The sequence below is a fragment of the Ursus maritimus genome, unplaced genomic scaffold (genome assembly GCF_017311325.1).
Source record: "Ursus maritimus isolate PB19 unplaced genomic scaffold, ASM1731132v1 scaffold_6, whole genome shotgun sequence".
Classification (NCBI taxonomy): domain Eukaryota; kingdom Metazoa; phylum Chordata; class Mammalia; order Carnivora; family Ursidae; genus Ursus; species Ursus maritimus.
Window position 1 is genome coordinate 82,025,857 of NW_024426774.1, and position 16,070 is coordinate 82,041,926.

Consider the following 16,070-nt stretch of genomic DNA (forward strand, 5'->3'; position numbering starts at 1 on the left):
TGACCCTCGGCCACCATCTGCCTCCTGTAGCTCAGGGTTAAGGTGCTTCTTTCCCAGTGCCTGCTGGGGAAAGCCAACTGCTTCGCATGGAGAGCGGATCCTACGGCAGGACGGTAAACACTGACCAGGGGAAGGTATAACAAGGGAGAAACCAGCTGAGGAAAAGCAATCTAGCTGAGCTCAGAGCAGATGTTGGGTGGGAAGGGCCGCTAAAGTAATATCCGCACCGTGGCCATTTTGTAAATGCAGGTGACCAGCTCGAGGTCAGTTGGGACAACTTGGGTTTAGTTTTCCTCCACCACCCCACACTGCCCCTTAATGCATCCTCTGTGTTTGAGCAGGCCTGGCACGGGGGTGGCACTGCTGCGGGCTCACCAGGCCTCCCTTTAGTATCTTCTAGGTGTGCACCAGTTACTGGGCGCACAGAGGGGCCCCTTTGTCCTGCGAACACCTACGGAGTTCACCAGGTTCCTGGTTTCTGAAAGGCTTTTCTACCAGAGTAGTTTGGGGGGTGAAGTCTTCCTGAACAGCAGTTCTGAATCCAGACTGTGGAGTCTTTCAAAATCTCACAAAACTCAGCACCGCCAAAGGCATCTTTAAGCCCAGCGCGCAGAATTAAGGAAATTCCAAAGGCTACTTTAGAAGCCAAGGCGGGAGCAGGGCCCCGCGCCCGCGAGGGAGCGAGATGCTGACGAAGGGAAGCATCAGCGGGGAGGGGAAAGGGGGGAAAGCGAGCAGTGCGCGAGCCAGGCCGGCCGAGAGGGGAAGGGGGGAGAGAAACCTGAGCTGGGACCGGGTAGTCCATCTCCCCATCCCTTCCCCTGACCCCTGCGGCCGTCGGTGGCCCCGGCATCGCGCGCGTCCGTGGCCTTGGAGCCGAGGGACGGCGCCCCAGTGGAGCGGCGGCGGGGGTGACGGTGTGACGGGGGTACGGGGGCCGGGGTGCGGGGCTTGGTGGCGCTCCGAGCGACCGCTTGGCCCGCGGCCCGTTGGCTCTGTGCCCAGCCGGCAGGTCCCGCCCCGGCTGGAATGTAGGGAGCGCCCGCCTGCCTGCGCCCCTGTCCAGGCGCGCCCAGTCCTCTAGCGCAGCGGCTGGAGGTGCGCGTTTCCCTCCCGCCCTCTCGCTGCAGCCATGGCCGCCTACTCCGCGCGGCCCACCGTCTTGGCCCTGATCGCTCTGGCGCTGCTCCTGCTGCTGTGCCTGGGCCCAGGTAAGTGGGACGATGGCAGGGCGCCTGGGAGGAAGATAGGGGATGGAGTGAGGGCGGAGGGACCCAACCGGAGCCTGGGCAAGTACCATGGGGTGATAGGGGTCTTGGGTTTTGCACATGCACAAGTGGGAGCGGTGCGCTTGGGCCCTCAGACAGAGTACCAGGGTCAAGGGCAGGGTCTCAGACATGCGTGGTCACCTTGGGAAAGAATGAGGGCCAAGGTCCGAAGGAGGGGCAAGAAGTGTTTTGGACCTAATATAAGGGGCAAAGGGGTAACGGGAGCTATCAGCAGTGGGGGCCCTCCAGGACTGAGGGGAGCCCAAAAGCGTCATTATGGAGAGGTCCTTCCAGGCAATTCCCTACCAAGCATCTCCCAACTGAGTCAAGTTCCAGGTCTGCCAGACTGTGCACAGGCCTCAGATCCCCTATGGGGGAAATGCTTTTAAAGGAGAAATGCTTAACCTTCTGTGCTTCGTGGAGCCCTCAGTGAATCAGTTGAAAATTCCAGGTTCGCACCCTATAAAATGAGCACATTCATATACAACCCCAAAATGAAGTCGTTTGCCGGGGGTGCAGGCATCTGAACCCTGGGAGTCCACAGACCCCACCTGAGGGTTTTGTCCTGACCGGACTACCTTTCCACTTGTAGGACCCTTTATGGTTCACTCGGGGCCTCATGCCTGCATGAGGGCCTTTGAGGCTCACCACTTTGAGAGGCATAGGATGATCCCAGATCCTCTGCTAAGGGTCCTGGGGCAGGAAGGCATGGAACGCTTGCCCAGGACCAGGAGACTGGTGCTCTTCCCCCTACAAAGTAGCTGCCTAATGACACCGTGATTGCTTTGCTTCCCTGCTTTGCTTATTCAAAACAGGTAATGGAAAAGCCAACTCCTGGTGGAAGGGAGGGAGGAAGCCTGCCCTAGGAGCCTGAGGCCAAAGCCCCAGGCCTCCAGAACAGCAGGGGACCTGTTCCAGTGGGGAGAATTGCTCTTCTAAGTTACAACCACAGGGGAGGCTAATCAGTTACATGATTGCTCTACCCCCTCCTACTTTGTTCCTCCCATTTTCAGAAGCACATCGGAATTAAAGGAGCGAGCACCTGCTATAAGCCACTCCTTTTCAGATATGTGTTTTATTTCATTTGTGCCAAGAACGCGATGAAAGGTGTCAGCTAAAATATTATCATCATTGAGCTGGAATGTGAAAGTTCTTATGACATAACATGAAAATCTTTATACATCCAGTCCCACAGGTGGCTGTATGACATCAAAAACATTTAATGGAGAAAATGATCATTGCTCCTTCTTGAAGAGTTTTATTAAATAGTCAGCGCCTTCAAAGGGGGCGCCCTGCAATTCTGTATCTGCTGGGAGAGCTAATGTCAGGTTTAATAAATTCAGGAGTGCCTATTATCAGCCTAGAAGTAGTGACTGATGATATTGGGGTAAAAAACATCCATACTATAGGAAAAAATTCACAGCTATTCAGTTGTTCATTTTTTTCTTCAAACAAATTTAGTGTGGTGTCCAATCACATGTATTAGTATTTATTTATACTTCAGTGTCTAGTAATTGGCACAGTGGCAACATCAATAATTCATCATTTAGGATTTTTCTGTGTCTTTCCGTTGTAGAGATGAGATCTGGTGAGGCTTTCATTTCCAGAACAGTAGTGACACATTTGCTGCTAGAAATTGCAACGAGATCGCAAATGCCTGAATTCAATGTCTGTTTCAACATCAGGCGGCATTTCATTCATTTATTGTTAAGAAGGCAAACAGATGGAGGGGCGATACTTAATTCTGTGTGTGCCACGCTGTTGTTAGAGATGGACCAATGTTAAGATATTAATGAATGCTAATATTTGTGCCAAGGAATGTATCTGTCTGCTTTGGCAAATGTGTTCATAGATTTCTTTATTGACTCTTAAGATCTGATGGGAAGCACAGCCTTTAAGTGTAGTCCCACCCTAATTAAATAATCCCCTCTACAGGAGTCCCATCAAGTGCCCATCTCTGCTTATTTACTCTTGACGGGGAACCTCGTGGGGTGACTCACCCCATCTTTGGAGTGGCTGCCCAGGTGTTGGAAACCTTAGTTTATGCCCTAATCTATGGCCCAAGGGTGTTTCTGGAAACTATTTGTTGACTCATTTTTTCAAATGGTACTCTACTGTACCAGTTAACATAGTTTAGAATGTACGTATTATAAATATCTATAATCAAATCATTTGAAGGCTTGGTAAATTTTTAACAAAGTTTATACATTTTTAGTGAAAGTTGCTAGTAATGCTTTACTGAGAAGTGCGATGTATTTTTATTTCTAATCCCTGTGCCTAATTTTGGGGTTGAGAGGGTTGTTGGTAATAAATGTTTGATGTACGAAAAAATCCCAAATCCCTGGTTCCTAGAAATTCTTCCCAACCATGTTTCCCGGTGGGCGTACCTCCTCTAAAGGCAGCTGGGTGGCGCTCAAGTTCAGATGCCCACAGAGGGCTCCTAAGTGAGATGGCTCTCAATGGACCATGCGGTGTGCTGAGTGACTCCCGCCCAGAGGTATTCAAATTCAAGCTTTGTAAACACTGGGTGTTTGTGCAGGTAAAGCTCAGCTGCGGGCCGCCCATTTGTGACCTTTGGTCCCAAGTGTGCTTTTTTTCCCCCCAATTACATAGCAAATTCTTTAAGCAGGGGGTGGTTTTTAATCTTACCCGGGTCCCAGACACTTTTGAAAGGCTGGCTAAAACTATGGCTGCTATTCCCAGAAAACTGCACCTTTGCAGATGCAAGCACAGGCCTTAGCGTCTGTCCAGGGATGGGGAGGTGAAGGACCTGCCTGAAAAGGTGGACAGCACCCCCTCCAACCTGGGGCCTGACCAGCTCCTTACACCGGAGCACACTCGGCTCGTTACTTCTGAGGCCGCACTTTTCTCCCAGGGGCTATGGATACCCCTTCAGGGGAGAGCCTTGTACCTACATAAAGCGCTGAAGGATCAGACGTGTCTACAGGTCCTCCTCACACCTGCGCACCAGGAAGAGGAGGGTATCCTACCAGGCCAGGCATGTTATTTTCTATTCAAATGTTTAGCTGCTTAGAAATACTTTCAGAACTGAATAAAAATCACAGCAAATGGTACTTCTCGGTGTCTGCCCACCTCTGTCTTCACATGGCGACCTTCTCTGTACCCTCTCCCTCTCCTCCAAAGTTCCCAACCATCGGATTCAAAACCCACCTAATGCTAAGTGAAATAAGTCAAACAGAGAAAGACAATTATCATATGACTTCTCTCATTTATGGAACATGAGAACTAGGAAGATCGGTAGGAGAAGAAAGGGATAAAGAAGGGGGGTGATCAGAAGGGGGAGTGAAGCATGAGAGACTATGGACTCTGAGAAACAAACTGAGGGCCTCAGAGGGGAGGGGGGTGGGGAAATGGGATAGGCTGGTGATGGGTAGTAAGGAGGGCACATATTGCATGGTACACTGGGTGTTATACGCAAGTGATGAATCATCGAACTTTACATCAAAAACCAGGGATGTCCTGTATGGTGACTAACATAATATAATAAAAAATCATTAAAAAAAAATCCACCTTAGAGCCAGGTGATATCATCTCCCTCATAGTTAACTGAGATCCTTGATTACATCTGCAAATGCCCTCTTGCCAAACAAGGTCACATTCAGAGGTTGTGGCTGGATATGAATTTGGGGGGAACACTTCCACTTACTATGCCATAAAAAGGGAAAGTCTGCAGGAAGGTACGCATGCCGGGTGGCCCGGCCTCATAATAAGACATAAGGGGCTGGAAAGACAATGTCGTTTCTCCTAGGGAGTATCTCAAATCGTAATGCCCCTGCTCAGCCACCATCATTGTCCTCGGTCTGGTCATGAGCAGCCCGGTTTGCTTTTCCTGCATGACAGGGAACGCGGCCATCGGCGAAACGCTGACTCTGGTAACTCAGGTTACCAGACAGAGATGCGGGCGGGCGGGGACTTTTTCCAGCTCTGATTCTTGCACCTGAGAAATTAAAGGGTTTGGTGCAACTCTGACACGACTTCTCTGTTCATCCCATTAGGTGGCGTGAGTGGGAATAAACTGAAGCTGCTGCTTCAGAAGCGGGAAGGTAAGGGCACCCGCCACGGAGAAGGGCGGCTTCTTAGCGGGTCGCAGTGAAAGGCGACGTTGGGTGTGCCCACTGGGGTCTGTGTTTGGAACATCGAAGGGTTTACTCCTTGAAAGGTTGGCAGATCTGAAGGGCTTACTCGGTGGCTATGCGTGTGGTATTTCATTAGGTAAATATTATTGCCGGTAAAAATTTGAAGATTATTTCTCTGAAAGCTGTCAGTGTGGACCCCAAATAAAAGAAACAGTGCTACAGTGGGGGCAGGGTGGAACAGAAAACGCTGTTTTGTTACTAACACCTGTTGTGAAAAAATACTCCTGTGACGAATGTGGTAGCCGGCGGCAGAAACAGAAGTGCTGGGAGCCACGCACTGTGCCTTCCGGGCCCGCCGTAATCGGGTAGATCAGTTGGACCAGTCATGGGTCTTGTGAAGGCCATCTTCCCTTGGAACTGTCATCTTCGCCTGGAAAATGAAGAAGCTGTCTACCTCTTGGAAATTAGGAGTGTGACCACGTTTCTGATGTGAACCGTTGATCCCTTATTCTTCCTTCCCCGCCCCCCACCCAGTTAAGGGGGGATTCTGGCAGGCTCAAGTCTGCTCCCTGACCATGTGGCTCCCTAGTGCTGTTCACATGCTTCTCAGTCAGCCCTCCAGAGATCCCCCAGGTGCTGAGCACTTGGGGCCCCTCAAAGGGGCAGGAGGCTCCTGAGAGCTTGCAGCATCTCTCTCAGCATTTCCAGCTGCTCACCAGGCCCTGGCCAATCCCCGATCTCTGTGCTGGGCAGCCCGCTCCTCCAGGACACCCAGGGCGATGGAAGCTCTTGAAGGGCCAGCCTGTCAGAGGGGAGAGAGAGCAGACCACCAAGATAATCACGAGTCCTGGTGTACATCCTCAGTGCTTACTCGAGCCAAGCCTAGAAACACATATTGAGCACCTACTATGCACAAAAGAGTTGTAACAAGCCCTGAGAGAGACATAGATGAACAGGAAGTGAGGAAACAAATCCATGGCTACTTATTCACGTGACCAGGGATCACACAGCACACTTCACTCCCATCATCCTATGCGGCCTTCATGACAACACCAAGATGGGGACTGCCAGTTGAGTTTTAATAGATGAGGGGCCGAGAGCAGGGGCAGACGCAGTGACACAGCTGCCTCCCCTGAGCCCAGCCTGCACAAGTGGTGCCTTTTAAACAGTTGAGACCACAATGGGAAGATGTTGGGAGAAGCTGAGTGTGAAAGTAAGGGCCAGTACCCGTCAAGACTTGGTTGAATCATTGAAGATCTGTGAGGCCCGCAGAGGGTGGTCCGGTCTGCTCCAGCTCTCCAGGGTGAGAGCTTGCTGTACCGCCGGGCTGGGCCTGGGCTCAGCATCCCAGGTCTTTTTTCTCCGTGGTCTCCTATCCTAAGCAAGCACAGCGCTCTCTGGTTGGCATGTGCAAGGAACATACATTTGCGTGGCCTTAGACATCCAGTTGTTTCCTAAACGCTTAAGGGGTATGCCGCCAGCCCCTGCCTGAGGCCTGGGGTCCAGGCCTGGTGAGTCGCTGCAGAGGATGGGCTAAATCTTCTCTCTTCCCTGTGCCTTAGAAGTTGGGGGCTAGCCTGTGCCCCTTGATACGGCTGTCCCCAAATGGAGAGCTTACTACCAAGGGGCATGGAGACTGATGACAGGTGGCCATATTTTATCACATGTGGTGTAAGAATGAAAATCAAAACCATCTGGGGCAGGGTGGGCTTGGGGTGCGGGGTATATACTAGTGATTCATCCCAATAAGAAAAGAAATCATTCTTTGTACTTTGGGGGGGGGGGAATTGATCATTTCAGCCCCCGCTCCGACCAAGGGTAAAGTGGTGGTGGACGAGAGCAAGGCCAAAGAGTTCTTGAACAGCCCGAAGCGCCAGAAGCGGCAGCTGTGGGACCGTTCTCGGCCGGAGGTCCAGCAGTGGTACCAGCAGTTCCTCTACATGGGTTTCGACGAAGCGGTGGGTATTCCCACCCACTGGCAGCCTGGCTCCTCCCAGGGCGGTGGGGTGGGGACAGAGGCTTGGCTTGAGGAAACAGGGCACAGATAATTAGGCTTCAGAATTCACTCCAAAAAGGATGAGCCCCCATTACAGGCCAAGTCCTCCCCAGGCATTGGATAACATTTCCATCGGGATACAGGGACATCAGCTGGCATTTTTCAACATACCACATGCAAATGGGACTCTCTCCCAACGTGACTGAGAAGCGGGATTCCAGGGAAGCCATTGTCCAAAATGGCTGGCACGTAAATTCATCCCGGAATCCCATGTAACTTATCTGCACAGTTTGCCTGGGTGTCTTTAAAATAACTCACAACCGGAGTGGTTGGGTGGTTCAGTTGGTTGGGCAGCTGGCTACCTTCAGCTCAGAGTCTTGATCCCAGGGTCGTGGGATCGAGCCCCACATCAACCTCTCTGCTCAGTGGGGAGCCTCCTTCTCCCTCTCCCTCTGCCTGCTGCTCTGCCTCCTTGTGCGTGCTCTCTCTCTCTATCAAATAAATAAATAAAATCTTAAAAAAGAAATAACTCACAACCTCCCCAAAACACATTTGCAGCTTTACCCCCCCAAATGTCAGAAACAACAAGATTGATGCAAAGACCCGTGAGGATAATGGGAAGAGATGAGAAGTGACTTTTTAAAGAGAGATGGGTCTTTGCAGATGTGTTCGGGAAAATCTGGCGATGCATTTGCAGAAAGAGATGGTGCCATTCCATTCATGTGTTCAGGCAGGGGGATGAGTGGATGTATTCACTAAGCCAAGGAAAAAGAATGTTTACAATCACAGACTGTAGCTGGGGGCAGAGTTCAAGTCGCAGGGTCTGATGCGTAGAAGCAATTGTACAGAGTGACCAGCAGGGCGGCGCCAGCAGGAGTGCTGTGTTGGAGGCTCCGCTGTGGCCTGGAGAACACTCAGGCTGCCACTCCAGCTGGAAGGGGGACCGGGACAGATGAAGGGCAGCATCTCCAAGCGGGGGCAGCTGGAGAAGTACTTCTCCAAAGGGCCCAAGATGCATTCTGTACATAGGGGATGTATAAGACATCGCAATAGATATAGCACAAAATTAAACTCTTTAGAAGCCTCATTTTTAATGGCTGCATAAAATGCAGTTGTGTAGCTGGATTATAATTTCCTTCCCATTCCCAATCATTGGATATATCAGTTATTCCCTAAGTATCTTTTTGCTACTCAAGTATAATTTTTTTTTCTGTGCAAAAAGCTAAATACGTATACCCAGACTCTGCCAGGCAGGATTCTAAGCACCTGTATGAATTAACTTACGATCACAGCAACCCAAACGACAGGTACTATGATTCACAGCTCTGTGTGCCTCTTGCTCCGTAGTTGGCATTGCAGTCTTCCCAGTGCAGTTGCTCAGGCAGAAGGCAGACTCACTTGAGGGTCGTTGGGTGCTGTCGGATTGCACATTCCCGGAAGTCACGTGCGAGAGCACCAATTTTCTGGCATCTTCAGCACCACCTTGAATTCTCACTGAAAATTTAAAAAAAAAAAAAGTACTTTGCTTGAACATGAAAATGGTATGTCCTTGTAGTAATTTGCATTTCTTTGATGTAGTCCATGTATTAAGAGTCTAACATGGAGAAATGGCTAAAATAATGACTGGTGACAAAAACCAGAATAAAGGTGAGGATCCATAAGATTATAACTAAATAGTCACAGAAAAGGGCGCCTGGGTGGTTCAGTCGGTTAAGCATCTGCCTTTGGCTCAGGTCATGATCCTGGGGTCCTGGGATCGAGTCCTGCATTGGGCTCCTTGCTCAGTGGGGAGCTGCTTCTCCCTCTGCCTGCCACTCCCCCTGCTTGTGCTCTCCCTCTCTCTCTGATGAATAAATAAAATCTTTAAAAAAAATAAACAGTCACAGAAGAGACTAGAAGGAAATACATCAAAAATGTCAGTTGTGGTTGTCTTTGGCAGTGGAGTTACGATCCCCCTTTTCTCTGTCCCACTCCCACGTATCAATTTGTAAAATGTGAGTCTGCGTAATTTCTGTACTCACAAAACATTTCTTTAATTTATGGAAAACCTTGATGTTTCAAGGTCTGAGTTTTGCCAAAACTTCAAACATGATTATAAAATGCGAAAAACCAAGGAGAAAGATGATTTCACTCTGGGAAAAGCTGCCGTGTTGTGGGGAAAGCAAACATTCTCACATTCATGGCAGAGGCCGAGGGAGGGCTGAGCAGACGCCAGAGCCCCTGGGGCTCGGCGGGCAGAGGAGGGCAGCAGTGGTGCTCACCGGCGTGGCACGGGCTGACCCACTGCTCACCCGAAGGGGGCGGCCACAGAGAACACCATCATGGGTGAGGCCGGGCCTTCCAGCGTCAGGCAGTGCTCAAATACTCATGCTCCCTGGCATTCTTACTAGACGCCTGCTACCTAACCACGGGAAAATTCCATCCAGGCAGTGGGCGGGGGGCGGGGGGGGGCTGCGAACTTGCTGTACAGCATCCTTAGAGATTAGGATGCAGGGGTGCACTGGCCACACTTTGAGAAAAATTGGACCCAAACTTTTAAATACCCTGCAGTCTCCCTAGGTCATCCTTCTCTCATCCCCGCCTTTTTGGCCTCGCACCAAACCTCTCACCAAGCCGTCAGCATTGACACATGCGAGCGCCCATCTACATTCATCTCCCACCTTCAGTACCCACAGAGAATTAGTCTTTCCTTTAAGAGAGGCATCCATAGCGAAGACCAGTGACCCCAGCTGTAAACCTAAAAGTCCTTCCGTGCTTCTCACTCGCTTCAGTTCTTCCCCTTCCCTTTCATTCCTGCTAACTGCAACTGTCTCTCAGCAACTGCAGGCTTCGGGAAGGCAGGGAGTCCGGCCTACTTGCTTTGGGTGGCCCTTCAGTGGCCGGCACAGGGCTGACAGGCCGGGCCCACGTAGTCAGGGTTTGTGGAACGAGCAAGTGGAGCCGTGCCAGCGCTAGCCAACACCACGGGCATAAAAGAGCCGCCACTGCAAGTTCGTGTGGCTCCGCCATGCCAGGGTGGGGGTGACTGAATTTATCAAGCATCTACTCTGTGCACTGGAGTGGGACAGGCCCAGGGCAGGCCAGGGAGAGAAGGCAATGTCTGTGAGATGTGTGCAGCCTGGGGGTCAGGCCAAGCTACTGCTATCTTTGGGAGATGTCCATTTTATTTCCCAAGAAAGAGAACAATGTTTGAGTGTCGGGTGTATTTAGAACTCATGGCGCAAATGTTTTCAAGGGCTTGGACTCCTCTGGGGACAATGGCTTTTTTTAGCGGGCTGTGTTGACCTCTGAGCACAGAATAGTATCACGAAGAGTGATTCTTGGTAGGAGTTGTTAATCACTGAAGAAAAGCCGTCACAGAGAAGAGCCAGAGTTAGGATGTAGTCTAGGGGGAGTGTGTGTCCTTAAATCTGTTCTGTTTTTCTCTTTTTCTCCAGAAATTTGAAGATGACATCACTTATTGGCTAAACAGAGGTCGGAATGGGCACGACTACGATTACTACCAGCGACACTATGATGAGGACGCAGCGACTGGTCCCCAGAACCCCAACAACTTAAGGCACGGAGCCAGCGTCAACTACTACGATGACTACTGACCATCACTCCGCGCTCCGTGGCCAGCCACGGAAATGACCCCTTCACTGCCTCGCACCATGTGGCTTCTGCTGGGCTTTCCTTCAGCAGATCTTTTCTACCCCCTTTCTGCAACCAGGAAGGAAAAGTTAAAACAGCATCGATGCCTTTTGATATTCCATGCAAGCACCTAACAATGCATCCCATCAAAAAATAGAAATAAAAGCATTTTGTTGAAAACAAAAGTCTCAGAATTCATTTGCATGGAAAGTAAGCCGGCCACTGTTTTCATTGCCTGGATTTTCTCAAAGTTGAAGCCTCCTTGGAGAGGCAGCTCTCTGTCACCGTTACCCTGCCAGGAATCCGCGCCACCGCCCGGGCAGACCATGGGAATGAGCAGGGGTCTTTTGCTTGTTAAAATTCTGCCCCTGCGAAATACAAGATAGGAAACCAGCAAGAGAATCTGGTCAAAAATTATTTAAGGTGGCAGAACACAATTTGGAGTATTCTAATCACTGCACAGGTGTTTGAGAGCTTCTGGGCCCCAAGCCCTGAGCTAGAACTGGGCCTGTTTAATATGACCATGCAGGGAAAGAAGGGTCATAGGGAAAAAGCTAAAGTTTGGGTGAATTCAAGGCCTCCGTTCTCTTAAAAAAATTAAAGCTTCGCCAATGAATTCAAGAAATATTTAAGAATATAATTCACCTAGTATTTAAACAACCTGAGCAGATAAAAGAGAAAAGTGGTGTGGGGGTGGGGAGAGGGAAGGGGAGAAAGATGGGGGGGGGTTGGGAAGTGAGGTGGACTCCTGAGGCATTACTGATGGAGGGAGTCTGGTCACAGCCTGTGTAATGCCCGCAGAGCTGCGGCAGAGGGCGGGGAGCACTCAAAATGGCTCTTACACGTTTGTGGGTCACAGACCCTCTGACAGTCTAATGGAAGCTTTTTGTTCTTTTTCAAAAAAATGGTAATTTTGTATACAGTCCCAAAATGATAATTTTGTGTATAGTGGAAACACATCTCCGTTCACAAATCATGGGTAAATAATTAAAAAAAAAAAAGCCAGCTTAGTTGGAAGTACTAGCTTCAGGAGAGTGGTGTTTATGGACACTCATAACATTTGCATATAAAGGTAATTTTGTTTCTTCCTTTGGAGTCCTTGCAACTTCTAAAAATTCTCATAAAACAGTCATACCATAAAATTGACCATTTTTAGGTGTACAGTTCAGTGGCATCGAGTACTTTCACATTATTGTGCAACCATCACCACCACCCATGTCCAGAACTTTTTCATCTGCCCTGAAACTCCGTCCGTCCCCATGAAACATGACCTCCCCATCCCCCTCCCCCAACTTCCCGCAGCCCCCTTTCTACTTTCAGTCTCTGTGAATAGGACTACCTCCGGGACCTCATTTAAGTGGAATCATACAGTGTTTTTTGTGTCTCGCTTATTTCACTCAGCAAAATGTCCTCAAGATTCATCCACGTTATAGCCTGTGTTCGAATCTCCCTCCTATTTAAGGATGAATAATATTGCAATGTACGTTTATACCCCATTTTATTTATCCATTCATCTGTCAATGGACACTTGGGTTGCTTCCCCATTTTGTCTATTGTGCATAATACTATGAACATGGATGTGCACATAGCTCTTCACGTCCCTGCTTTCAGTTCTTTTGGGCATATGCCCAGAAGTGGAATTATTGGATCATGTGGCAATTGTTTAATTTTTTGAGGAACTGCCATACATGTTTTTCACAGTGGCTGTCTTATTTTACAGTCTCACCCTTGAAATGTGTTTCTTTTTCTTGTCTACTATGAGGCTGGCTCAAACCCCAGCACAATTAAAGAGGAGGGAGGGAGGGGTGATGGAGAGGACATCGCAGCTTCAGTCCCAATCTTACCGTGTTTCTCCATATAGTATGTTTGCTGAATGATTTTTGTAGATGTCTTTTATCAAATTAAGGAAATTTATCAAGTTAAGGAAATTGGTTTTCTATTCATCATGCTGGCTTAAAAAATCTGCTAAGATAATTTTTAAATGTCATGTCTGGATGTCAATTTCTATTTCCCTTATCTGTTGAGATGATACAACTTTTCCTTGTTAATCTGTTAATTAATGTGAGTTCTATTAATAAAATTCTAATATTAATGAATTGAATCCCTGGAGTGAAACCTACCTCGATCGTGATTTCTTTTCATTTATTGTTGGATCTGGTTGGATATGTGTTCTCAATTCTTACATACATGTTCAGTGTTTTTTCTCTGCTTGTTTTTGTCAGTTTAGATATCAAGGTTATTCGGGCCTCTTAAATTGACCTGTTTTCTATTCTCTGTAGGAATGGAATGATCTGTTTCCTGAATGTTTGGTAGCATTCAGATAAGGCCAATTGAATGCGATATTTTCTTTCTGGTAAAATTGTTTCCTATCGATTGCATTTCTTTTACAGGTAGAGGATTATTCTGACTTTGTGTTTCTCCTTGGATCTGTTTTGCTAAATTCAGTCTTTCTAGGTGGGCATCCATTACATCAAAGTTTTAAAGTATTGAGAGTTGTTCTTAGTATCCTCTTACTGCTTTTCTCTGTAGCATCTGTAGTTTTATTTTTTTTTTCATTCCGTTCCACTTGTGCCTTTTTAAAAAATGAATCATCTTTTCAAACGTGAAGACTTTGCTTTGTTGATCTGTTCTTTTGTATGTTTCTCTATTTCGTGAATTTATTTTCTCTTAATTTCCTTCCTTCTGTGTCTGTGGGTCTTTGATTTATATTAGATCTTAGCTCTATTTTGAGCCTTACTTTTTTTTGAAGGCATTTAATATTGTTTCCTTCCAAGAACTGTATCCCATGAGTTTGATGTGAAAAGTTAAGATGATGAAATCATCTAATTTCAATTATATTTTCTCCTCTGACCCTTAAGTTGATTACAAGTGTTATTAAATTTCCAAGTGAATGGATTTTTCTAATTATCGTGTTGGCTTTGTTTTCTAACTTAATTGCACTGTGGTAAAAACATTTTTTTTTTAAATAATTAAAAAAAAACCAACTATAGTCAGACCCTGGTCCTTTGAACTATACTGAGGTCAGCTTTAGTGGCCAGTGCATCAGCCCCAGCAAGTGTTCCGTGTGTGTTTGAAAGGGCTGTGTCTTTTCCAGACATCAGATGCAGTCATGTCTGTTAGTAAGTTCAAGCTTGATTTTTCTATTTTCTTACTGTTTTTTTTTTTTGTCTGTTTGACCTACTAATGACTGCCAAATGTGTTAAAATCTACTATGATGATGGATTTGACAAGTTTTTCCTTGAATTCTGTCAGTCTGGCTTCATATGAGGCAAATTTACATGGTATACACAAATTTAGAATCAATGCCTCTTCCTGGTGAATGGAATCATTAATCATTATGTAGCAAATTTCTTATTTCTAATAATGTGTTTTGCCTGAATTCTCCTTTGGTATTAATATAACTATATTTGCCTCCTTTTGGTTACTAAGTGCCTGGTATATCTTTTCCATAGTTTGGTCTTTTTTTCTATGTGCTTTATGTGTGTCTTTTGTAAAGAGTAGATAGCTGAAATATATTTTGTTTTTAAAATATGGTGTAACTATTAAGGCCTTACTGGGAGAACTTAGTCCACTTACACTTATCGTAATTAACAGTCTCATTTTATTTCTAACATCACATTTTGAACTTTTTAAAAAAGATTTTGTTTGTTTGTTTGTTTGTTTGTTTCTAGCACAGCCGGGGGAGGAGCAGATTGAGAGACAGAGGGAGAGAATCTCCCTCAGACTCCATGCTGAGCGCAGAGCCTGATGCGGGGCTCCACCTCACGACCCTGAGATCCTGACCCAAGCCAAAATCAAGAGAGAGGCTTCACTGACTGAACCACCCAGGTGCCCCATATTTTGAACTTTTGACTCATTCCATTTCACCTGTTCCTGTCCCTGTTCTTCTTATCTTGCCTTCCTTTGGACTGCCTTGTTTTCCTCGGTTTCTTTTTTTCCCGTTATTTCTTTTGAAGGTATACATTGAGTCTATTAGTGTGTGCTCTTTTTAATGCCTGTTTAACAACATGACAGGCACTCGGTGGCCGTGGTCTTCTGGACAATAAATGGACCTTGCCAAACCTTACTCTCAGTCTCCTCTCCCAACTTCTAGGTGGTTGTATCTTGGCATTTTAAATCTAGCCTGCTTTATTTTCCCCATAGATTATCTTTGTTTCGTGTATAGTCATTAGTTTGTTTAGATTGCCACGTAGTTACCTTGGTTCACTATTTCTCCATGCCGCTCAGACCAGACACCTGCAGTCATTTTCCTTCGATTGGAATGATATCCTTCAGAATCCACTTAGTGAGGGTCACTTGGTGGTAAACTCTCAAGTTTGACCCTTGCCCTTGTTTCACTTGGTACAGAATTTTTGGTTATTCAGCACGTTGAGGATATGATTCTGTCTTACGGTCTCCACCGTTGACGTGAAGAACTTTGCTATTCATCCATCACTTCTCTGTGCGTGACACTGTCCCTCCAACTGTCTTTTATAACCGACATACCTCCTATCTCCTACAGCTAGGTCTTTATGTATTGATATTGCTTGGGGTTTGTTGGGCTTCCTAATCTGAGGGTCAGTGTCTTTCAACAAATTTGGAAAATCTTCCGCGTTACTTCTTTGAGTGTTGTTTCCTCCATACTCTATTATCTCTTCCCAAAATGTTATTCAAGTATATTAGCTTCAGTTATATTTTTCCTTTCTTCTTCAAATATATGTCTCCTGTTACCTACTCAGATTTTCAATTTTCTCTCTTATTTCTTTAAATATATTAGACTTCTTTTTTTATTGTTTTTTTTCCCAATATCTGAAGAAGTCTTTGTGGATCTGTTACCCTCTGTCTTCCATTCATTGTTTTTCACTCATAATGTCTTCTCCTTGATTCCGTGTAATGTCTTAATTCCTGTTCTTTTTCTTTAGAGCTTCATTCGATCGAGAAATATTTGATGCCTGATTTAAGCTGAATTCTTCCAGATGTCACTTGCATCTCCCTTTATCAGTGCTCTTGGGTGCAGGGCCAGGGGGAGGGGGAGTCTTACCAAACCGGGACCACTGTAGATTAAATTCTCCACTTGTGGATTTATAGACCCCATAT

The 16,070-nt window shown here is 47.0% G+C and overlaps 1 protein-coding gene across 1 annotated transcript; it reads left to right on the forward strand.

The window, feature by feature from the left end:
- Positions 1-1,030: 1,030 nt before the first annotated feature.
- ECRG4 (ECRG4 augurin precursor) lies at positions 1,031-11,173 on the forward strand. Its single transcript, XM_008699080.2, has 4 exons — positions 1,031-1,211; positions 5,285-5,332; positions 7,166-7,323; positions 10,799-11,173. The coding sequence occupies exons 1-4, from the start codon at positions 1,133-1,135 to the stop codon at positions 10,955-10,957; spliced, it is 444 nt and encodes a 147-aa protein (XP_008697302.1). The 5' UTR covers positions 1,031-1,132; the 3' UTR covers positions 10,958-11,173.
- Positions 11,174-16,070: the final 4,897 nt, after the last annotated feature.